Source organism: Canis lupus, chromosome 5, assembly GCF_011100685.1.
Source record: "Canis lupus familiaris isolate Mischka breed German Shepherd chromosome 5, alternate assembly UU_Cfam_GSD_1.0, whole genome shotgun sequence".
Classification (NCBI taxonomy): Eukaryota; Metazoa; Chordata; class Mammalia; order Carnivora; family Canidae; genus Canis; species Canis lupus.
Genome location: NC_049226.1, coordinates 57,701,794 through 57,725,977, shown reverse-complemented (window position 1 = coordinate 57,725,977; position 24,184 = coordinate 57,701,794). Strand labels below are relative to the sequence as shown.

General features: G+C 60.1%; 1 protein-coding gene across 1 annotated transcript in view; it reads left to right on the top strand.

Annotated features, from left to right (window-relative positions):
* Positions 1-23,298, top strand: part of MORN1 (MORN repeat containing 1) — a 51,197-nt gene extending 27,899 nt beyond the window's left edge. Inside the window, 4 exon segments of the mRNA XM_038537691.1 lie at positions 10,056-10,210; positions 10,320-10,399; positions 21,196-21,242; positions 23,100-23,298. Of these exon segments, the coding sequence (XP_038393619.1) occupies positions 10,056-10,210; positions 10,320-10,399; positions 21,196-21,242; positions 23,100-23,248 (431 nt within the window). The 3' untranslated portion in view covers positions 23,249-23,298.
* Positions 23,299-24,184: the final 886 nt, after the last annotated feature.

Genomic DNA, 24,184 nt, shown 5'->3' with positions numbered 1-24,184 from the left:
GGCCCTGACCAATCCCATCCCAACAGCTGCCCCAGAGCACCCCTCGCCCCGCTGGTGCTCCAGCCTGGAGCATGGACATGCTGGCTAGCCGTCTGTCCTCTGGTGCGTTCTGCAAAGAGTAGATGAAGCCATTGCACATATCAGTTCTGCTGCAAATAGGGCGGGGAGGGGGGGGTCCAGCCTTAAGGAGAAAACCCCAGCTTAACCCAGGGAGCTTGCTGTGTGGACTCTAGGGGGCGCCAGCTGTGGGGCAGCCCAACAGTGTGTGAGCCCCTTGCACCAGCCGGGGGGGTGGGGGGGGGACCCAGAAACAGACCCAGGGGGATAAGGAGCTGCTTGGTGGGAAGGAGGTAAGGGGTTTTTTGTTTTTTTTTTAATGAAATGGCTTATTCTGTGACTATATGGGGAAGACATCCTTAACTTGTAAGTTTTCCTTATCCGTTATCCTGAAAGAGCAAGAAGTATGGCATTCCATGGCAGCCCCGACGTGTATGGGCAACATAATCAGGGATCTTTCTCTCAGACAAGCGAATGTCTGTATTCTCAAAGCCAAACCATAAACTGTGTCATTCTCATGCTTACCCCTGGCCTGGCACAGTGCCTTCTCGTATGGCTCCCAGATCTTGGCTCTCTTCCTCCTGTCAGACCGTCGCCCAGGACCCTGGAACCCCTTTCAAGCCTGCAGTGAGTCAGGGTCAAGCCAAGAGTCACTGCCTCTGTCTAACCGGGGTGACAGCCACATGTGTTTGAAAGTCTTGGGAGCATATGCTGGGGCAGCCAGCCTGCAGCCGGGACATACGGACAGGCCCCTAAAGTGCAGCCCGGAGGGTTTAGGCCCAGAGAGCAGTCAATACACGCCTGAAATAGATGTGGGCCAGAACATCTTCCAGGTGACCGTCCCTCTTGAAGCTACTTGCTGTGGCCCTGAGCAGGGGGTCCACTGACATTTCTTCCTGCACACAGACTCCAAGCCCAGGGCTTCCCTCTCAATCAGGATCACAGGCGACACTGGACGCCCTCCCGTGACCAAGCAGGTGCTGTGCAAGCAGACAGGAGCGCAGCTAGTGGAAGCCTCATCCCAAGGACATACTTTTGCTCCCCAGAAGCAACCCCCCTCCCCAGTTCCGCGATCCTGAGCTCATGTAAGAGCCTGCTTCTGACAACACAGCAATGGCTTCAACTCCATTGATGTGAACATTTCACATGGACATTCAGAGGCAGGGGATGTCTCCCATGATCGCCAGGGATCCCCATTCCCGTTTCCTCTTCTACTCCATCGACCTTCCCATACCACCTTGTGGCCCCAGAGACCTGCACAGGTGCCAGTCATCATACCCCTGTTCCAGACAGCAGGAAGGGGGAAGTGTAAGAGGTAATGGCCCTTCTCTTCTAAGAAGCATCCCTTCTAAGACACCCACTGTCACTTCTACCTCCTTGGCCAGAACTTGGTCACATGACCACACCAGGCCACAAGGAGACAAGAAATACAACTTGCCAGCCAAGATCAGGCTCTGTTACCCGAGAACAAGGGGAGGATGGGTATATCGAGTCATCGAACCCAACCTCAGCTTACAGCGGAGAGCAAGGCCCTGGGCTTCCTGCCACCTCCAGGGACTGATCAGGCTGAAGGGCCCTTCCTTTACATCTCTCTATGGGAAGTGTGTCCCATGTGTGCAGCCCTGCCATGTCCCTCAACCTCATGCCCCAGTCCCATGACAGGACTGTAAGGCAGCGATCCGTGGGTTTGGTAAAACTGAGACTGGTGGTAAAGATGCTTAGTGTGTGAGACCAATGGGAAGTGTGAAGGTGGGGTCCCACAGCACCAGGACCTGAGGAGGGCTGCAGAGGGCCCTGCCCTGTGTCTCTGTCTCAGGGTTCACTCATGGTCGAGAAACAGTGCAGGATCCACCCTGGTCCTGGACAGGTGTCCCCCCTCCCTGACCCAGCGGTGGGTGAAGGCAGGGCCAGGGTCCTGGACACCTGGTTTTCTCTGCAGGCACCCCTCACAGGCCTTTGCTCCTGGAGGTACTGCTGGGTGCAGGCTGGGCCACCAGCAGGAGTCACAGACAGGCCACCTGCCCCTCCCCACCCTGCCCCTCCTGTCTCTGTGAGCCCCACCGGAAGGATGCACCAGTGTAACAGGATGTCCTTGCCCACCTCATGGTCGACTCTGAGCACTTTGGGGTTTCCATTCTCAGCAGCCAGGAGGTTGGGTGCCTGGGAGAGGAAGGAGGAAAGGGGCTGGAGCCACCCTACAGGGAGGCATCGCGGCGGAAATCGGAACAGGCATCATCCACACTTGAAAGCAAGTATCCATGTTTCTACGTGTTCTTGAGCTCATGCGCACATGGCTGGGGTCCACGGAGCACAGTCCCCAGCAGGCCAAGCTACTGTAGGCGCTCAGTGCTCTCTCCCCGCTGTACACTGGATTTCTCCAGCCACGTGCTCCTAGCCCCTCCAGTCACCAGAACGTGGGGCACGTGGACGGGACATGGGCACCCAAGGCAGGGCTCCACCGGCCCTTCCAGTTCATTCCCTCGCCCACACCCCACAGGGACCAGCTGCTCAGCCCGGCCTCACCCGTCCAACCCACAGTTAAGAGAGCGAACCCTCTAAAACCTTAGTTTCCAATCACGCAAATAAGTAAAAGGAAGGGAGAAAATTCTCTTTCCGGAGGCCTCATGTCAGTAACATGTAATTGCCAAAATCAGTGTTTGATTATTTTGTTGATATGAAATATTTCAGTCATTGAATTGTTTTAACTTTCGAACAGACGATTTGCTTTTTGCTGAGAAGAACAGGCGATTTCATGGGCGTGGACGATCGCCAGGTTTTCTAAACCCTATTTTGGTGAAATTACAGCACCCATGTTTCAGTGACAAAGCACATTGATGTTATATTCAAAAAGATTTTTATATTTAGATGTTTAACCTTTTGTAATTCCCACCCACAGCTTTCCATGGTAGCGCCCTTTTCTGTAAATTGCCGTCAGTGGGGTGTCTGCTCACCCCCTGGCAATTTAGGCCCATTGAGTCCTAATGCAGGTGCTGATAATTGCTGCGGGGACATTGTCAGGCAGCGGAGCCCAGGGGCGCAGACAATCCCCCGTAAATTGGATTTGGGAACCTAATAAAGCTGTAGCAGGAGAACCTCAGATTGCATCGGGCTTGCTCTCTCTCTTTCTCTCTCTCTCTCTCTCTCTCTCTTTTAAATGCACAAAACCCTCCCAGGAAACGTTTCCAAATGATCTGAGTGGTCCCTCTTTTCCATTCGTTGAATAAATGCTTTTGAGTGTTCATCAGATGGGACCTACGAAGAATCACCCGTAATTTAAAATGATTTTAAAAATCAAGGTGTCCTTTGCTGCTAATCCAATCTTGCCAATAAAAGCGACGGAATGTGTAGCAGAGAACTTCTGGAAATTTCATTGCTGCTTGGGGTGGTAACACACTATAATATTAACTGTCTATGGTTAATGATGACAAGATTAGCTAGCATGAAAGACCCGTATTTTTAAAGGGAAATTTGTGCTGTAGGTTTCTCATCGAGGAATCCTACCAGGTAGAGGGAATGTCCCCAACAAGTACAGACAGATTCTGTGGTACCTCCAGGGCCAGCGCAGGAGGACCAATGGGATGAATTCAAACGTCTGCCTGAAACCACACATCCGAGGGATGGGCGGCCACAGGACCTGCAACCGCAGCCCCCTCCCCAGCAGCTCCCCAGTCCCTGTCCTTCCTGCAACCTCCTGCCTGGTCTGGGGCCTGGGCTCAGCCACAGGGTAGGCACCCGAGGGCCACGCCCAGGGCCCCAAGAGCAGATCTGTGGGGTACCCTGGAGAGAAAAGAGGGCGGCAGACAGGCCCGGACATTCATCAGGCTGTGCTAGTGCCGAGCTCTCGCAGGGTAGCAAGCCCATGCCCCTGTAGAAGTGCCTTGGGATGGCTGCTCCTGGGGGAGCAAACTCGGCTCCAGAACTGGGTGCAGAAGTGCCTCCTGCAGTACAGAGCCTGCTCAGACTTCTCTCTCACCCTGGCTGTGGCCTCAGAGGCCTATCCCAGGGGACCCAGGGGGTGGTCCCCAAGGCAGTCTCCATGCTCACACCACAGGGGCGAGGTGGGCCCCTTCCCCATGACCTGGGGGATTTAGGCAGTCCACTGGACAAGCCCAGGCCAGGCAGGGACGGAGACTTCATTGTGTCCTGATCTGCCTCAGGTTTAGCCACGAAGGGGAGGGGACACATCCCACCTGGCCAGCTGCCCCTGTGCGGCTCTCCTTCCTCCTAGGACCTACCAGCAGGGGCTCCTGGTTTGTGATGGTCAGAGCCCTATTTGCCCTTCTGGGCTACTGCTGTGTCTCACCCTGAGTCTGGAGCCTCTGGCCTTCTTCTTGTCACCATATTGCTGCCTGTGACTCTCTGTCCACAGGGCACAGGTACAGTGCTCGGGTCAGGCCCTGCCCCAGCCGGTAGGGGCATGCGCAGGAGACTCAGGAGGGCAAGAACCTTGACCTGGGGAAGGTTCCGAGAAGGGGCCTGTTTGGGGTTGCTGCTGTCCTGGGCAGTGGTGGGTGGGCAGGCCCCCATGCTGGGCAGAGTCGGCCGGATGAGCGGCTGGGGATCTGTCCTGGGACTGAGGGGATGGGCCAGGTGTGCACATTCATGTGGGAGCCCACATGCCAGATGAGTCCTCGCCCCACTGAGTGTGTATCATGAGGCGACCCATAGGAATGTTTCTGTGTGTGCCCTTATGTGCAGACTGTGTGCACCTATGTGCATGTTTCCCATGTAGGGTGCATGTGCAAGTGTGTGCTCACACCCCGGTCATGTGACTGGAGGCCTGTAGACCCAGCTACCTCCTTCTGGTACAGGCCGCTGGCCCATGGTTCTCTCTCTCCCGGGCCGCTCAGCAGCTCCTATTCTGCTCCTAGAGACACGACAGGTACCCTCATTCTTTCCCAGAAGGATGCACGCAGGGAGCTCTCTTTTGCTAGAAGCACAGCCTCAGCCACAGGCCAACTCCATCCCTCTCAGAAGGCAAGGCGTGCTGCCAAGTCAGGAGACCTCCGACCTCTGGGCCAGCCCCAGCGAAGGGCCCCGCACCACCTGCTGACCGCCTGCAGGCAGCCCTTCGTGGCCTCGAGGCCTCTGCGCAGACCTGTCCTGAGAGCCCCCGGGGGCTGAGGTGCACAGAGCTACCCTCGGCCAGCCCTCCCAGGACACACACCGTCCAGGTGGCCCAAGGGCTACAGGGGAAGCTTCTGAGTAAGTACACAGCTCGCCACCTGCGAGGAGTGCCTCACGCAGCCACCCACACCAGCACATCCTGAGGTCAGCTGCAGTGCCTAGACCCTGCATCCCAGGGCCGTGCCTAGGGCCTGGTCGCCTGCTCCACCCTGCTCCTCGCCCAGATGGGCTGCTGCTTTCTGGATGAGCTGCCTCTGCAAGATGAGAAGCAGCCCCTTGCGGGGGGTCACCCTGTGTGGTGGCAGGCTGCCCGCCTCAGTCCTCTGGGGCTGGTGTCTCCATCGGTCGTCCCAGGGGTGGGCCAGCCTCACCCTGGCCCCTTGGTACAAATAGCCTGGCCAGGGGACCTTCTAGAGGTGAGGAGTAGGGGGATGTCCATGATGGGCTCATGGAAGACCCCACATCAGTGCCCCCATCCCGGGGTTGCCAGCAGAATCCCCTCCCCTTCACATCCCGTGTGGCATTCCAGCTCAGTATAGCTCCAGGAGGGAGTCTGGAAACAGTGGCGCACCCCCAGGGTAGCAGGAAGATCTGGGGAGAGAGGATGCTTTAGCCACTTGGCACAGAACTCACGGCCCCCTTCAGAAGAACACCCGCATAGGAGAGGACAGGGCAGTGCGTCCTTTATTTTCTGCACATCCAGAAAGGACTTGGGCCAACAGGGACAGTGGCTTTGTGTCAAGTCCATTTTTCACGCTTCAATAAAGGGAGGGGAAGGCAGGCAGCAGGCTCCCCATGAGTACAGTGCTGTGCCCTCCTGGTGTGTGAGCCGCCGAGCTCCACCCAAGGGGCCCAGGGTCCTGACCTGCTGCCACAGGGCCAGGGGTCCTGAACACCTGCGTCCCGCCCTCCCTGCCCCCGCCAGCCTGGGCCACACGCTCCCTGCTAGGCTGCTTCTTACACAGGCTCCTTGGGAAATGCTTGAATTTGAAAACCTCTGGATGAAACTATGAACCCAACCCTGCCTCAGGTCTTAGGGCCCCACATGGGGACCATCTGTGTCTGGACTGGCTCCGCGGGCGCCTCCCCCAACCCAGGGTGTAGCCTGCGTGGACATGAGGCAGGGGGAGCGCCACAGGCCCTGCCCCGTGGTCGAGTCAAAGACAACATCTGGAGGTCTGTGGGGCCAGCCCCCACCGTACACATGGACAGGTGGGCAGGGGGCACACGGTGGTGACCTGGGCCATCTGAGAAGGGCCCAAGGGGCCCCCCCAGCCCTGCCCAGCGCTCACACTGCCTCCTCTCCCTCTGCGTCATGGAGCCCCTCGCCCTGCAGACTGCTTTGCCTTGGGAAGCAACCGGCTCCTTGGCTAATTGAGTCCGCCCTAAAGCCTAATGCAGTGTGTCTGGTCACCTCCACATGAGACGACTCTCGGCCCCTTAGGGCCGATAACTTTTTTTTTTTTTCACTTAAATGAAGAAAACATCCAGCCCGTGGCTGGCTCTCCGCCCGGGCCCACGGCGGCCGTTTGACGGTGCCTGCGTGAGGCTTGTTTGCTCCCGCCGACGCTCCGCCTTTGTCTCCGTGTCCTACACAGGTGATTAGGGAGTCTAATTGAGTTGGCTGTAAAAAGATAATTAATCGGACATTTCCTCCCAGAGAGGTCAAGCGCTGATCTCCCCGCGGCGCAGCCTCCCGTTAAGAGTCGCCCTCACCCCCCCACACCGGTCCCAGAGGCAGCAGTGACCTTTATCTTGCTGATAATTAAAATTGACATAAAGGCTTCGGAAAGAACTCCTGAGAGCTGAAGTCTGGCGTCTAAGGTGGGGGAGCTCCCTTGTGGGCCAGCCAGGCTGGGGAGCACCCCCCAGCGTGGCCGGGACCAGCTCCAGGGCCCCTACAGGCCAAGGCGGGACCCTCAGCCAAGAACGCTGTACCCTCGGGAGCACGAGGGGATCGTGGGACACTCACTTCTCCCGGAGGCTCCCTCGGGACCTGTGGGCCCAAGTGCAGGAGGGCAGTGGGATCCCAGAGAACGTGGTGCTCTGGCCAGGGCTGCGGCTGGGAGTGGGGTTGCGTCTGCCTGTTTTGTGTGCCTGGTGGTGTCTCTGCAGCGTGGCCCCTTATCAGGAGGTGTTCTTACATCCTGTGGGTGGCACCTGCCTGCAAGTCCAACAGGGGGCACACGTGGCCGCCGTGGCAGCAAGGTGAGCAGTGGCAGGGGTAGGCCGCCTGGACACAGCACCTGCAATGATGCCCCAGGGCCAGGATGTAAGCAGAGGCCGGAGGGGCCAAGTGCCCGGAGGCTCATGTGGCAGCAGGGTTGTGAGCTAGGACCAGGGGCAATGAGTAGCAGGGGCAGCCAGACCTGGAGGTGCTGTGGCCACAGGGCTTGGTGCACACTCAGGACCCAGGAGGTCGGGGGATATCTGTGTGCTGGGTGTGAGGCTGGCCCCCACGATGGTGGTCTAGAGGGACATTGTGAAGGGAGGGGCAGAGTCAGGTGTCACCTAGTTGCTGGTAGAGCAAGTGAGATGGGGGGTGGACCTGCAAGAACAGGAATTGGGCCTGGGGGGCTCAGAGCTCCCTGGGGCCAGCGTGCAGGGGTTGAGCTTGGTCAGGCTGGCTTGTGCTCTGTGGACTTCCTGTGAGGGACAGTGCTGTGACCATGCCTGTGGAGGGCAGGCCAGAGGGAGACTTAGGAGCCTGGTGGGGGCAGCGCCAGCAGGAAGTGCTGGAGCCAGTGGGGGTGGGCAGGGAGGGAGGGACTCTGGTGGGTGGTGGCAGGGATGTGTTCTGAAGACCCAGGGCGGTGGGGACAGGGGGGTGAAGGAGCACTGGCTGGAGAGGGAGCCCCAGTCCTGGCCACACACCAGAGGTGCCCATCCTGGGAAGGTGGCAGCAGGTCTGGGTGTCACATCTGAGAATGCTAACAGGGGAGTGAGCCCCACAGGGTCCTGTCCCTTGTGCAGAAAGGGCCCATGTGTGCAGGGAAGGGGCCCCGGTGCCAAATCTAGAAGACCCCCTGCCCCGCACCGCAGACACACAGCTGCTTCGGTTTAGGGCCAATGGCTTTGGGTTTCTCTCACTTTGAACAAGACAAGGTCCCTTTGGTCCTCAGACAGTGGAAGGCGTGGAGGGAGACCTGCACTAGGTCATGGCAGATGTCAAGCCTATGGCTGGAAGATGGGCTTCCACTGAACCGCACCTGGTTGTCCCCTTGCTGCCCTGCCTGTGGGCCCCGCTGAGTTCCGTGACGTTTGTGCCACCAGGCAAAGCATGGAGGTCAGTGTGCAGAGCCCTTGCTCTCTGGACCCCGACTCCTCCTTGCCAAGTGGAGAGGCCCGGAGATTTCTGTGAGGATCTGCCTGCAGCTGCTTGGCCCTGGGCTGAAGGAGATGACACGCTCCAGGCTGGGTGTGCCCGTCCCCTGTCTACCCCCACCCTGAAGACGGCATGTTGCTGTCGGAGGCATATCCGGGACCCACTAGCCTGCGGTCATCTGGCCGGGGGTGCTAGGGTGCAGAGCTGGGGGGCGGGGGGGCAGTCTTCATCATCCAGAGGCAATCAGCTCCACCGAGCCCACTGGAAGCTGTCCGTGCGCTCGGAAATAGAAATTATGCCATCAGCACGCGGCCCCCAGTCATTGCTCAGGACATAAATAGCGTGAGGACAGCAAAAGCTAATGGAGAGAAGGGCATTAGTTAAAGACTGTCCTTGCAGAAGGACAGACTTGACTTCTTATAATGCGCTGTAATGATGAAATGAAGATACCTCTGAGAGAAATAATTCCCTCCCTGTGATTTGGAAATACTTCTGGGGCCTGTCTGCAGAAGCTGGTCTCCAGAGAAGGGACCTTAGTGCCTCCTGTCCTTGGGCCCGTCCAGCGCATGGATGAGGGCCGCCCCGCCCCCCACCGCAGATTCTGTTAGCAGGAGCATCCAGCCCGCCTTGCCTGTCTCTAGCTGTCCCCATGGCCCCATCCAGCCACCTCCCTGAGGTTTGACTAGCTTCTGCCGGTGGCCTCTCCCTGACGGTGTGAACATGGGGCAGGGACTTCAGGACAGAGGTAGATCAAGAGAGCCGGGAGCCCAGCTCCCCAGGATAGTGGACTGCGATGCACGTGTGTTTGGGGCAGTCCTGGTGACCCTGCAGCAATCTCACTAACTCCTCTCAGCCACCAGCTTTCTGTGCATGGGACAGAAGGAGGAGGCAGCCAGGGCCACAGCTACATCTGCCAGGGGGCAGACCCTGGGGAGGGCATCTCTGGGAGCAAATGCTGGTCCTCCTTACACCTGGGGGTGCCAGGAGAGCAGGAATGATAAAAGCTGGGATGGACACAGAGGCGGTACCTGCTGCAGGGCTGAGCCCAGCCCACTGCCATCCTTAGATGCCAGAGGACTTGGGGGGCTCCTGGAGGCTGTTGCCCCTTTTGGGGGCTGGTGGCTGCCAGTTGTGGCCTGACGCCACCCGTAGCAAGAAGCCATGGAGTGGAAATGTCCTTTTCCAGGCATACAGTGCCAAGTGGAGAGGCCCGGCCCGGCCCGGCCCTGTGTGGGTGCCCAGGACCCTTCCAGCCCCAAAGACTCAGCCTACCGGGCCCTCTGGTGGGTCCCAAAATACACCACACAGAGCCCACTCTGTGTGTACCGGGGCCTGCTGGGGAGTGCCAGGACCATGGTGCCCAGCCATGCACCTGGAGATGGCCATGTGGCCGGTGTGCACTCTGGGCAGCAGGACTCCAGGGCCCCAGGTCAGCGTGGCCACCCGGGGCCCAGGCAGCTCAGCTGCAGAAGCGGTACTTCAGAGGCTCGGAAATCTCGTCTTTGCCTTGCGCCGCTTAAAGGTCTTTCCGTTCTTCACTTTTCAGGAGAAAATTCTTCTCCCTCTTCCTGGGGACGCAAGCCCCAGTGTCCTGAGGACTGCCAGCGAGTGGAACAAGGCTGCGCCCAATTCTCGGACGTCCGCCTGGGGCCCCCACCACCAGGGTACAGCCCTGTCTTCTTCCTCAACGACCCCCGTGAGGTAGGGGCAGGGAGACCCGCCCCGCAGCGCCCCCCCACCGCATGCTGCACAGCCCCAAGGTCCGTACACGGGGGAGCCCCTCTGAGCCCTCCCCCACCACTCCTTCTAGAAAGCAGACGGCAGGCCCAGAGGTGGCCTGGGCCCCGGGAGGACGACGCCCACCATGCAGGACCTGCCAGGAGGTAGCAGGTAGGAGAGGCTCACCGACTCAGGGCGTCTACGGGTTTGGTATAACCTTGCCCCCAGCCGGACTGCAGGTAGGGCCTCCCAGGTGTATGCACTTGGGAGCAGGGACTTCTGTGGCCTAGACAGCAGGGGAGGCCAGGCCGGCTGCTTCACGAGAGCCCAGCCCTGGTCCAGGGTGGCCAGAGCTAGGGCGCTCACTCAGACCCGAGGTGGGCAGAGCCGGGGGGAGGCCTGCTTCAGATGATGGGGCAGCAGGGGGAGTTGTGCCAGTCCTTCCTCCACGGGCTGGCAGGGGCAGAAAGGGACATTGCTCACGTGTGTGCAGAAGCCAGGAGGGGCCCAGAAGGCAAGCAGCGCATTCGTCACCACATGCCAGCCACACACCCGCCACAGGCCGGGGGTCCGTAGCAGCCGGTCCTACAGCAGAGCAGACACACTGGAAGGGCCACAGGCCCCCTGGGGGCCGAGGAGACAGCACTCCGTCAACCTCTCAGCCACACACTCTTTCCAGCCCACTGCCCTGCCAGGAGGAAGGCTGAGGTCCAGAGAAATCTTTCCTGGCATCTGCATGTCCCCTGCCAGGCCCTGTGGCCCAAGGCTCAGGTGGGAGTGAACTCCCTTCCCCCCCAGGCTCCCCCAGCACCTGGGAGCCACCAGCGCCTGCACACACACACCCATCCCCCAGGCCCCTGTGGTCTCCTCTGCTGGTGGAGCCTGGAGCATAGCAGACCTGGGGCTGGAAGCAGAAGTTCCCAACATCGCAACGTGCAGACCCCTAGAGAAGAGTCACCTGCTCTGGAAGGACAGGAGCCCTCGGTCTGGAGACAGGGCAGCACCAGGCCCTGGGTGGGGCAGGGAGGGGCCAGGACTTCCCAGATGCCCGCCTGCCAGCAAGGGTAGGCCCCTGACCTGGTGCTGGGGGTCAGGGCCAGCACACCTGGGGTGCACCTCTCTCCACACCGCCAGCTCCGGGCACCGGAGAAGAGCCACGCGCAAGAGCAGAAGCCTGTGGGCACTGACCCAACGACAAAACTCTGGGAAAATCAGAAATTCAGTAGAAATAGGAAGAGGGCCCATGGTGTCCGTCTTGAGCCTCCAGAGCCTGCCGCCGTCCCTGCAATTAGATCGCTCATCGCTGACGCCAGCGGGCGTGGGCTGGGCCGGGACACCCGGAGGCTGGCACGGTGTCGGCAGGCTGACAAGCCTTTGATCCCACTCACGAGGCAGAGCCGGGACGCTCTGTTTCCCGGGGAAGATGCCACCCTTCTGTGTCGTTCTGAGTCACGGTTTGTGAATTAAATATGAGGCCCGCTTTACACAATAACTGGAGAAGCACAGACCTAAAAAAACATTGTCAAGATCCTGCTAAACATGGAGACACCACATTCACCCAGTGTTTCGGTGGCGGGAACGCATGTGAGAGCCAGAAGCGGACACACGTAGGGCAGCGCTGGCCTGATGTCAGGCGGCAATGCTGGACGGGCTCCTTTCAGCAAACAGAAGGCGCCTCCTGCGGAGGGGGGCTGCTCATACTGGGGGGGTCTGCAGTCCTGGGAGGGAGGGGCTCCCCTGGGTCCTCTTACTGGGGGGGTCGCAGTCCTGGGAAGGCACATTTGCATGTGGGATGCTCCACATCTCTGCGCATGAGCTTTCTGAGCTGGTGACGTGGCCATGATGCACTCCTGCCCCCGTCTGGGGTTCACGGGGGCTGTTGCCCCTCCCCCTGGGAGGCTGAATCTCCGGGTGGCCCAGCTAATGCTTCTGCGCACAGGAAGCCTGGAGAGATGATTTTCATGGAGAGCTCTGGGGGCTCTGGGAGGTCTGGGGGCCCCTGCCCCTGGGTCCCGTTTGCAGGCACAGGTCTGAGCATCGATGTGCAAAGCCCCATGTGGCTGCAGAGCGCACGCTCCCCCGAGCCACCTCCCTTACCCTGGTCACAGGGTCCATGTGGCAAGTCACCTCTCTCAGACCCCACTGCCCCTGGTGCTCTGTGCCCCAAAGCCCCCTATTCCACCTGGGTGTCTCGTGGCCCCCCACCCTCATGCACAGAATGAGGGAGAACATACCCGAGGCCCCCAGCATATGCCCAGTGCCCCCTGCCAGCTCTGCTATGGGAGCATGGCCATCCTGATGTCTCCCACCGGCTCCTTACTCTGGCTTGGGCACCAACTCCCCACACCAGCACCCATACCTGGCTCTTGCCTCCAAAAACCCACCTTCTGGAATCCTAAGAAAATATCCTGTCTAGCAGCCAAGGCTGGGTCAGAGGCCCTGGACTTCACACCAGGTCTGGTTTGCGTTGAGGACCCCCCCACACCGCCAGGTCTGGGGTATGTGGTCAGGGCATTTGCGAGGGCTGGCCTCCACATGCACGTGAATGGGGCCGAGGGAACCAGGTGCTCCCCATGCTCTGTGAAGCCTCCAGCTGCCAGGTCCCGCGTGGGGACTCTTGTTTGAGGACAGACCCATGGGGTGGGGGGAGGAGGGAGGCAGCTCTGGTGGCCTTATGCTCCCAGTGAGCATGCAGCCCCCACCTTCCCCTCCTGACGGGGCTGTGATGCCATTTCCTAGATGCCTTGGCTTCTTGGGAAGGCCACCACACAACCCCACTTTCTGTAACAGGGAACAGGGCCCCATAGGCTCCCATCCTGGGTCCCCCCACCCCAGACCATGTCAGGCCATCCAGGCATCCCAGTCCAAGATTCTGCATTTCTGTCTGTGGGTTTGCAGCTGGCCTCTCAGGCTAGACCTCCCTCCCTGGAGGGAGGGGCCATGGGGGGCAAAGTTTGGAAGGGGGCAGCCCCCAGCCTCCCCCATGGTGACAAAGGGGCCACGCCCAAAACAACCCCAGGGACACAGAGCCCTGGGCCCTGGTACTGCCACCCCCCGACCCCAGGCTCTACCCACTTCCTCTCACAGCCCTGCGACTCCAGAGCTTGGTCTTCACCGACCAAGGTTTCCAAAGTGTTAACAATTTCCGGGGGGCAAGGTGGGGTGTGTCCAGATGGCTTCCACACCCACAACCTCACCACACGCTGCCCCCTCCCAGGGACCAGGGACCAGGGGTGCAAAGTGGCCCCAGGAGTCAGGCCGGGTCCAAGCTCTCCTGCTGGCAGTGGGATGGCGGGACCACTGGGCTGACCACTGGGCTGCTTGCTGCTCTGGGTCTCTAGGTGTCAGACCCCAAGGTCAGGGAGGGTGGGGTGGTGGGGAGTCCAGGTGGCTGCCGTCCCCCCTGGGGTGACCCAAGTGGGGACCAAGGGCAGAAGGCCAGTCCTCAGCCTCAGTCTTGTGGGAGCCTTCTCAGTGGCCAGGTGCTGGCACATAACCTCCCCTGGGGTGGGAGCCACCTCCACGTCCACCGGGGCCGCTGGGAAGGGACAGGCCTCGCGGAGGCTCCTGCCACTGGTCAGCCGTGAGGTGTGGGCCCTTGCCTGCCCGCATCTCCCTGGTGACCCCTCAAAGCCGCAGGAAACCACGCATTTGCTCATCCACTCACTTTGCCCACGGAGCAGCCCATTATTACCATCCAGGAGGCTCACACAATAGAAATGATTGAAAAAGATTAAGAGGGACTCGCCACCCTGTAATTCCGGAGCCTGGCAGAGGTTTTAATTTACATAAGAAGGGTAAAGCGTTCCAGAGGAATCATTTGCCTCTTGCTCAACTCTCGGCTTAATTGTGCACCATCTTCAATGTCTAAGAAGGATCACCTTTGTGCATTTTGGTGATAGAGGGGAGGGGAAGGTAGGTTAGCTGCCAATGGGCTTCCAGCAGCTTCTGCCTTCCAGCGTACATGCCCTGACCATCTGGGTTTTTTTTTGGGGGGGGGGGGGGCGGGTTTCTGCCCAGGGTAGGGGGCATGCAGGTGCAGCCAGGGGCTAAGGGCCCAGCCTCAGCCCACTTGGGGCCCCTGGCCACACAGACCCCCACCCCAGCCACACCTGGCAGATTCCCAGGCTGGGAGGGCCCTGCATGTGGATGACAGGGGAGGGGACTGGCTGGGGTGTTAAGCGGGGTCCCAGGGTCCCAGAGGGGGTGAGGTCCATCTGACTCCATTTCCCCAGGGAATGGCATGAATCGGGGCCCTGTCTTCTCCACCATCTCCGAGTCTGGGTCCTGAGTCGCTGCCTGTCTGGGGTCGGGTGGGCCTGCTCTAGTCCCCGAGTCCCCAGTGCCAACCAGCTCCCACGGGGTGAGGCAGCACGTGGACCGAGCGCCCCACGGTGTGGACCCAGACTGGGCGGGTGGGCAGATGGCTGCGGGGGTAGCGCATCTACTCCGTTCCTGGGGCAGAGGGCAGCAGCTCCTGGCTGAACCCAGCCAGGAGCCTCAAGGCTGCCTCCCTGTGCCCACGGTGGGGGCATCTCCGGGTCTGCTGCTCGTCCCCGGGACGTGTGTTCCTTGCTGTGTTCCCGCGGAGACATTCCTGGCACATCACGGAGTTTCACAACATGACACAGAGCCCTGTCAGTTCCTGAGTGATGTGAAATTGTGTCAGCTGCAAAAGACGGAGTCGATTTTGGAAATGTGGCTATGAGTTTGCCCAGCCACTCATGAGAATTCCATTGAAACGAGGCATTCCCCCCCTTCAAATCCTAAATGCGTGCTTTGTGGTAGGACAACTTAGCCACCTGCAGCCCCACCTGCCAAGATGCCACCAGGCGGCCAGGCAGTGTGTGAGCACCTTGGGGATGACCTTGCCCATGACTACTCGTTGCCAGCTCAGCACACGGCCAGCCGGAGCCTGATGCGCCCTGGCCGGCACAACCCCTCCCCTGCTCACTCGGAGAAAAATGGGTTTAATTAAGACTTCCGTGATTAGTCATTTAATCAGTCATCAGGCCAACACAGATGGAGCCAATTAATGTTTTTACTTGGATAGAGAGTTGGGGCCAGCAGCCCCTCCTCACAGGGTCACAGGCGACTGCTGAGCACCTGACGCAGGCCCCTATCCCTTCCACCCCACACTCCTCGCCAACCCTGCCCCAGGGGCACAGGTCCTCCTGCCATCCCCCCTCGTCTGCCCTGGGGCCTGTCCTGTGAGACCACCACTGACAGGCTCCACCATGACCTGGAGATGCTCCGACCAGGGGCCTCCAGGGTCAGCAGGGCCCCAAAGAGGACCGGCTCGGGGTGCCCACCCCAGCGGGGGTGCCAGGGTCCAGCCAGGCGGGCCTGGCCAGTGAAGAGCCAGAGCTGGGTGTGAGCCTGGAAGTCCGGCTTGTGCCTCCAGGCCCAGCCCGGAGCCCTTGGAGCATCTCCGCAGGACCTCGGGACAGAGCCTCACCCGGGCCAGGGGTACAGAGAGGCAGCCCGGAGGCTCCAGGCTATGCCCAGCCAGGAGCTGCCGCCTTCTGCCCCAGGGACCGAGTAGATGCGCGACCCTCGCAGCCATAGGCCTGCACTCCGGCTCGGCCACCTCTGGGTCCAGCTCTGGGTATCCCCTGCTCTCTCCCTCCACTCTGTTACCTACTCAGAGCTCAGCCCAGGAGGCTGGGCTATATGCTTTGAACTGAATCTCCAATCACCCAGAGAAACCCCACAAGAGGTCCAGGGTGAAGCCCACAAGCCCCTGCCCCTGTCCTGCACAGGCAGGGCCCTCTGGCCTTTGGGACGCGCTGGCTCTCCACTGGGTTGCGGCCTGCATCACCAGGGAATGTGTCAGGGGTTCTTGGCCAGGGTCTGCTGCAGGGGCGAGAGGACAGGTGGGTTGATCTCACACCTGGGGGTGAGCACTCCCAAAACCAGAGAGCGCCATGTAAAAGGTTCCTGTCGCCCCTGCCACGTGCCCCTGGTCGGTGGCCCTTCCCTTGGCCATGGATCTCTCACAGAGTGGGCTCAGCCTCCAGCTCCCCGTCCCGTAGCAGGTGGCTCCTCTCAGTATGTTCCTGGAAGATGAGAGATAGTGATTGAGGACTTTCTCTACTTCCTCAGAAACTTTAGAGATCCAGAAATGAGCCCTGTCTGGTCCAAGCGGGAATAATAAAAGGAAGCAGGTGTGAGGGCCGGGCGGGAACAGCTGGGCTGGTGCTCCGGCTGCCCCAGTCCCCCTCAGTCCCCCTCGGCACAGCGGGGCTGGGAGGGCACAGTCACCACAGCAGCAGATGGAGGATGGAGGCACACATGGCCTAACTCTCACATGCCCACGGCAGGCCATGGGGTGGGTGCCCTCAGTGAGGGACAGGCACTCCCACACAGGAACTGACTGCTTGTGGGGGACAGTCTAAATGGCTTTAGAGCCCCTCAGCCCTTCCCCAAGTCTGGGCTGAGATTTCCTGAAGCTTTTGGTGCCCCCTTCTCTCCTCTTCCTGGGATTGAGCAGTTTTCCTGCCGTGTGCACGGGGGCCTCACTTGCAGGGGCCACCATCCCATCATGAGCTTGGCTGAGCAGAGCCCCACAGCGCAGACCACCTTCTGCAGATAGGGGCTGCACCATCAACGAGGGAAGCCGGGGCTATAATCCCATGGCTATCACTCGGGGCCTGTGGCCCTGAAGCTTCTGCTTCTCAGGGGTCCCTAGGAAGGAGCAATGGTTTCCAACTCGCCCCAGATCCCGGCCACCCCAGCTCCAGCAGTTAACTGACCGTTCTAATTTTGGAACTTTCTTAGGAGCTCTTTGTAGGGGCCCCAGAAAGCCCCAGGGCTCATACCCCATGTGGGCAGGTCAGGAGAGCCTGGGCAGTTTCTCTGCTGGCCACACACCCTGAGGGTGGCACTTCCCCTAATCTGCGCCTTGACTGTCCTTTCCCTAAGCCAGCATGTCCTACTAGTACTTAGTACTTATTACCAGAGGACAGCCATGGTGCCCACGTGACTATAGGCAGAGGCCAGGATCCTGGGCCATGAGCCAGACTGGCCCAGAGGGGGTGCTCACCCCCAACCACGATGCAGGAATGGGTCCCCATGCCCATTGAAGTCTCAGGGGGTCTACACCCCATGCCATGCCCATGTGCCCACTTCACAGCTTGAAAACCAGTGACAACAAGGGTCAGTACCAGGGTTGACCAAACCCTGAGCCTGTGCCCCCAGCCTCCTGCCCCTAAGTGTGGTCTTCAGCCAAGGGGCCTACTCTGCCTACCTGGAAAGCCACCAAGCCCACAGCCCTTCAGGTCCCCTGGTGGATTTGTGGGTAGACAGGCCCAGGTCCCCTGAGCTGCTAGAACCCCTTTTTCCTGACACCCACTATGTGCTTGGCCACATAGTGGCCGATACACACCCCCACCTCCCTCTGTTCGGCTGCCCAGTAAAAGGACAAGCATGGGCCAGGGTGTGGATGGCTGGCTTTGGCTTCTTCTCCAATTATGGCCAGTTCTTCTGCTCTGCCATTTTTTGCCCCAACTCGAGCCATAGAGAGAAGCCCAGAGCTTGCCTGTGGCCCCATGCCCTGTCCAGGCTGCTGTGGGCATCACCTCAGCAAGAATTCTGCTTAGGGTTGGATGTGTCTATGGTCCTTCCAGTGGGACAGAGTTCCCAGGAGCATTCCTGGGGGCTTCATGACTTTCAGTGCAGTCCTGAGGCACACCCGTCCTGTTGAGGTCAATCGGCTCAGACGGGACATTCTCAGGCCTAAGGGAAATACATGGGGTCATGGGAAGCACCAAGGCCAGCTTTGCTGAGGGGACAACAACTGCATTGGTGAGCCACTCAGGTACTGAGCACCCAGTAGGAACCTGCAGAGCTACCTTGTTGACCTTGGCAGGAGGCCACTTGCTTGCCCATGCATCCCCTGGGGGCAGGCCAAAATTGAGGCCATCAGATCTCATGCAGACTGGGAGACCCACCATGGGAGCTTTACTACAAATGATGCACACTGGACCAGGGCCATGAGCAGTCAGGGCAAGATGCCATTTTGGGGCCCTCAAAGGACAACCCCAAATACCAGGGGCAGAGGCCTCATGCCCTGCCCTCCACTAGGAGCCCTGGCCCCTCAAGATTGACCACTGAGCCATGAGCCAGGGCTATCTGGGCACCATATCTCAGTTTGGTCTATGGATATGGGAACAGGCTTCTGCTTCTAGCCGGGATGAAGTGCAAGGGCTGGATTTGCTCTTCCACAGGTAAACAAGAAACAAGCTGGACAAGATCCAGGAAACGACAGCCAGCCTTCAAGACACCAAGAGGCTCCAGATCACCTCCTGGAGCATTTCCAAGTGTAGTGCAGGGAGGAGACTCAGCCAGTCCAGGAGTCCTCTCAAGGGGAAAGATGGAGCTAGGGGTCCTAGGAAGCCAAGGCCGCTAGAGTTTGCAGGAGGGAGAACAGAAAGGAGGGAACACGGAGAGGAGGGAGTCCTAGGGATCTGCAGAGCATGAGGAATGTGCTTGAAGCCAGGAAAACAGACAAGAGGTTCACAGTGAGTCCTGCCCAGAGCTCACACAGGGTTGTGGAGAGTGACCCATCCGGAAGACCTCGGAGGAATATTTAGTAGTCGGAATAATTAACCGTATCTTGAACCCCACCTAACAACCTAAAAACAGGACCCAAAAGGATCAAACCTTCTCTAAGTAACTGAACAGCATCAAGAATATAAGAATACAAAGTATCCATTTTTTTACAAGAAAGTAAAATCCACAATGTCTGACATCTGACCGAAGATTACCAGGCACACAGAGAAAGCAGTAAAGTACAACCCATAACGAGGAAAAATAAACCAAAGCCAACCCAGAAATGACACAAATGGGGGAGTCATCGACAGAGGCGTGAAATGCTATGACTGGACTGGGCATGCCCAGTGGGGAAGACTGGCCACGTGCAGCAGACACGAGAGCCGTGAAGGAGTGGAATCGCCCACTGGAGCTGGAGTTTGTGGGCAGGAATGGGTGCAAGGGAAAGGAAGCCACGAGCTTGCAGACACAGCCAGGGGACCCCCCACGTGAAACCCAGAAAGAAAAGCAAGGCTGAACCTCATGAGCAAAGCATTTTGTCACATGGCTCCTGCCGGCCAGGATCAGAAGCTGCCAAGTGCTGTGGGGAGGATGTGACAGAAGAAATGATGGCCAAAATTGGTTCAAACTTGATGAAAAATATAAATCTACAGATTGAAGACACAAGGAACCCCGAGCACAGGAAGCGCGAGGATGACCACAGCAGTGGCAGCTGAAGAGAAAGCACAGGACGGATCGCTGGTCTCAGCGGCCCAGGTCCAGCTCCCAGCACCGCCTACCTCCCACTGGCTCCCGATCCACCCCAGACACCACCCTGGACCCCTTGGAAGCCTGGGGGCTTCTGGTCCGTGCCCAGCCAGAGCTCCCGCCATCCCACAGAACCCCGTTTACACCACCACCCAGCGCTCCGGCTGCAGACTGTGCTCCCAGTGCTCCCACTGCCTCCCCATCAGTTCTGCCCTCACCCCGCCCACCGGCTTGAGAGCCATCCGCTCCCCAGCGCTGCTGGCACCTCCTCACACCGAGGCTCCCCAGTCCCTTCCCCCTCACTCTGCCTCTGTTTTCTTGAAGCCCTGGGGGTTCTGTAAAAACTCTCAGGATTCTTGTAACCCCATCTACTTCTCTTGAAGCTGGCAGGCTGACAGACTCCGGTTATTCTTAGGGCTGAATTATTTATCTGCATTCCCCTCCTCACCCACACTTCAGAATTTGTAACGTGGCTCCTGGGTCTGGGCCAGGGCCCATCTTCCCCCACTTGAAATGAAGTAATTTTAAAATCTTTGTCTTTAATTTTTTATCACCCAAACCATGCCCAAGGTAATTAAGCTTGGCAAGAGGTCAGAGCCTGGTGGGTTGCCGAGCTGATGCCCGGGAGCCCCTGGCCCTCCACCCCACCCAGCTCTGATGACGGGAAACTGCCAGCCATGAAGGGCCAGGGGGGAGGGGTCCCCTGGCTGCCCCCAAGTCCCATTGGATAGATCATTCAGGGCAAAGCCCATCCCTTGGGGCCTCGGCCGTCCCGCCAAGAAGGTGCCCCCAGCAGCTGGAGGATTCAGGTGGGCATCCGCACCACACTGGCTCCCTCATCCCAAGGTGGCAGGGAGGAGGCCAAGGGCCTGACCCAGGGCAGAGGGCTCAGACAGGGGTTCTGTGCCACATGTCCTCAGCGGCACACAGCATGCCCCCCACCCGGGCAGGTGACCGCTCTGTGGGCAGGTAGAGTGGGCACATCACCACACGCCACGGAGGGGACCTCCACCAGGTGAGAGCCCTCAAACTTGGGCTTGAGCTGCCCCAAGTAGCCTGTCAGGGCTGTCTCCCCACTGCCATGACCAGAAGGGAGGTTCTCTGTCCCTCAGAGTTGGCACCAGGCTGGGGCTCACCCCTCCTGTCCCTGCCTGTTACCTTTTCTTCCCTAGGTCGCCTAGCTAACAGTGGTCTTCGGGCCCTTGGAAGGGGACCCAAGGGGATACACTGGTCCCCATGATCCCACCTCCCACCGAGCCCAGCTACCAGTTCTGAGACACCTACAAACTTCGTGGGTGCAGCACATCCTCTGCCCGTGTGCACACAAGAACCTCACCTTTATCCTGTGCAAAGCAGCACTGGCTGTGGGAACCAGGATGAGTCTGCTGGCTCTGGCTCCAGACTCTGTCCACGGGCATGTCTGGGTTGAGACAGCAAGGGCCCAGGGCTAAGGGGCAGAGAGCTGTCTGGAGGGGGCTGCACATAAGGCCCTGGGAGGGCAGAGGTGAGGCTCACAGGGCAAGATGCTCACACCTGTGCCTACCTGAGGCCAGCAGGCAGGGACTGCAGGGACTCTGCTGTCCTCAGGGTCCCAGTTGTGGGGGCTGTGCCACATGCAGCGGGGCCCTGGGCAGTGATTCAGGGGCTCCCTTCTCTTGTCTCTACAGGCCTGATGGGGTAGCTACTGCAGAGCTGGCAGCAGCAGCCTTCCCAGGTAGGTGGGCAGACAGAGGACACCTGTCACCCCACAATCCAAATGTATCATATTGTGGACTTTTTGCAAAAACTCCCTTCCTGTGAACGCACCCCTAAATTCAACATTTATCTTGGCTAGGGCAGGCAGGGATCAGAGAGGGCAGCTCTCAGCCTGGCCACCACCCACACCACTCTGGGCAGCCCCAGAAGCACCAGAGGTAGAGGGGACATGGAGGGCCCAGGGCCTCCACAACGCCCCCTCCAGCCTCCATCCCCCAGAATGGCCATGGGCACCGGGCAGGGTATCTGGTGGAGGGCGGCTTGTCCATCTTGGGGGCCTCTCTGTCCCCACGGGCAAAGCCGATGACCCTGTTTCCTTGTATCCCGGATCCTGATTGGAAGGCTGGCAGGCCTCCGGACCTGGGCCTCCCCTGACCCCACAGGTATTTGGGAGTGTTAGCAGGAGGAGGTCTGGGGCCTGGGCAGCGACCCCCACGTCCCCCTCTGGGCTGGTACGGGGCATCCCAACAGTGGCCACATTAGTCTGCTGACCAGCCAGAAGAGCCAGAGCTGTGGCCACCGTACTTCCAGGTCCTGGGAGCTCGTGGGTGCCTGAGGCAGCCAGGGTGAGCAGAGGGGACGCCCTCTGCACTGTAGTGGGGAGGGGCCCATGGGGAGTGGGCTGCAGAAGAGCAGGGCCCCAGGGAGAAGCAGCTTCCAGGCTGCGAGGGCCAGAGCCAGAGGGGGGCCAAGTCCCTGAGATGTGGGCCACGCTGTCTCTGCGGGGACACCAGGCGCGGGGCCCACGGGCAGACCACATGGGCCGGGCCTCGGTGGCCACCAGCCAGCCCTGCTCCCAGCCACGGGAGGAGGGCGTCAGGAGCGGGGTCACACAGGGCGGGGCCGGGTGCACGCGGCTGCCCAGAGCCCTCTGCCCAGTCCACTGCTGGCCGCGGGCCGCCGAGCCGTGATCCCGGGAACACCTGGAAACCCGGCTGCTTGCAAACACCGTGGCGTTGCCATGTGTGGTGGGAGGCCGGTGCCGCGGGCGGCGGAATGCGGGCCCCCCTCCCCGCCCCGGGCCCCCCAGGAGCTGCAGGAACTGACTCAGAGCCCAGCGGATTCCTGCTGCCGCTGCTGCCACCAGGCCCTTCCCCATCCTGCCCCGGAACACGCGGCGTCCGCAGCGCGGCGAGGAGAGGGCCTGCCTTCCAGACCGGGGTGCTGGAATGTTCTCTCTGACGGTGTGAGCCGACTCCTGTGCCCTGTTTCAGCTGCGGCCGCATTCCTGGTGTGAGCCTGGGCCAGCCCAGCGAGCTTTTTCCGCGCTCGGGTGCCAGCCCCCGTGGGCTCGGGGGAGGGAAGAGGGCGGTTTCTATGGCAACCGCACTTTCTGTTATTTCTTATTTTCTTTTTTATGGTTTCTCCAACTTTGAAGCTCTGCAGACAGTTTACAGACTGCAAGAGGGAAAGTGCGTCTCCTCCTGAGTGCCCCCGGGGCGGCCCTCCTCCCCAGCCCGCGGCCAGCGGGGCAGCCATGTCTTCAGAGGATCCTTATTTTAAAAAAACATTTTAGAGGAAATGAATTATTTTTCTCTAAAAAGATAGGGAGTATTTTCAAAAAAATGCTTGCACTTAACCGTGCAGCCCCATCAACCGTGAGGGGCTCTCCACCCGCGCCCGCCTGCCCCCGCCAGGCCTGTGGTCCCGGGTGGAGGAAGTGGCCTGGAGCTCCCCGAAGGGCACTGAGGCAAGGTCCCAGGGCCCCAGGCAGGGTTTGGGGGTGGACAGAAGCTGAGGCCAGAGTGGGGCAAGGGCAGGAGCCTGGGCTGTTGGGGGCCCCTGGGGGCCACGTCTGAGTGCCTGTCTTTTGCAGGGGAGTATGTCATCATGATCCGCGACGTGACTGACCCGCCCTTCCTGGGCCACACGCTGCCCACCGCCTTCAAACACCTTCGGGTCTTGGGGAAGGGGATGGACCAGCGGCCCCATGTCCCTGGAGAAGGCCCCGAATCTCCGAGCTAGGACAGCCACCCTCACACATCCCACAGCTTCAATAAAATGCTCCACACTGACTCCCGAGAGGTACCTTACCCACCCCGCCAGGCCCGCTGTGGAGGCCCAACCAGTGATGCCAGGTCCCCCTCTGGCGACACCTCCACTCCCCAGGGAGAACCCAGGCCAGGCTGGGGAGGGGGCGGGCCTGGTCCCCCCCGCCCCCCACTGAGTCCCCGCACCCTCCCCCGCCAGGCAGCCTGGGGACATGGGAACTGGCTGCTAAATGAGAAATCGAGAGGTAGCAGCAGGTGACTGGTTTTCCGGAAAGGAGCTTCATGTCTGGGGGACACTTCCTGGATTTGACAGCTGCCTCTGAAACACACCAAAGTCCCGAGAGTGGGGCAGGGCAGGGGAGTGGGGAGACTCTGGAAGCTGTGGCAGCTAGACAGGCGGCTGACATGAAGGGAGGGTGGCGGGGCCTCCTTTGGCCTCCACTTCGTGGGCTCGTGGCTTGCCAGATCCAGGATCCAAGGTCTGCCCACCTCCTGTTTCCATGGCCCCTGGGGCCCACCCTGTGCCCACCCTGTGCTGGTTGGAGCCAGGCTTGCCCCTCGCTTCGAAGCCCACTATCCCTTCTCCCTCTGACAAATGAGGAACAGGGAAGGAGCCCCCAGCCCCCAGCCAGGAGAAGCACACTGCTGCCTCCCATCCTGGAATCCCTAGGCCCCTCATCCCTCCATCCAGCACCCACTTCCCTCCTACACAGGCATCTGCACTCTGCCACCCCCTACCCGCCAGAAGGAGGCTTCCTCCAGCGCTCACAGAAGGGCCACCCCCTCCCTCAGGCCCCCCCACACCGGCTGCTCCCTTGTCTCCCTGACTGTCCCTCCCCATAAGTCTCCCTGGACCCCCGCCCTAGTGTAGCCAGCAGTGAGGCACAGCAGTCATGCGACAGAGTCCCTC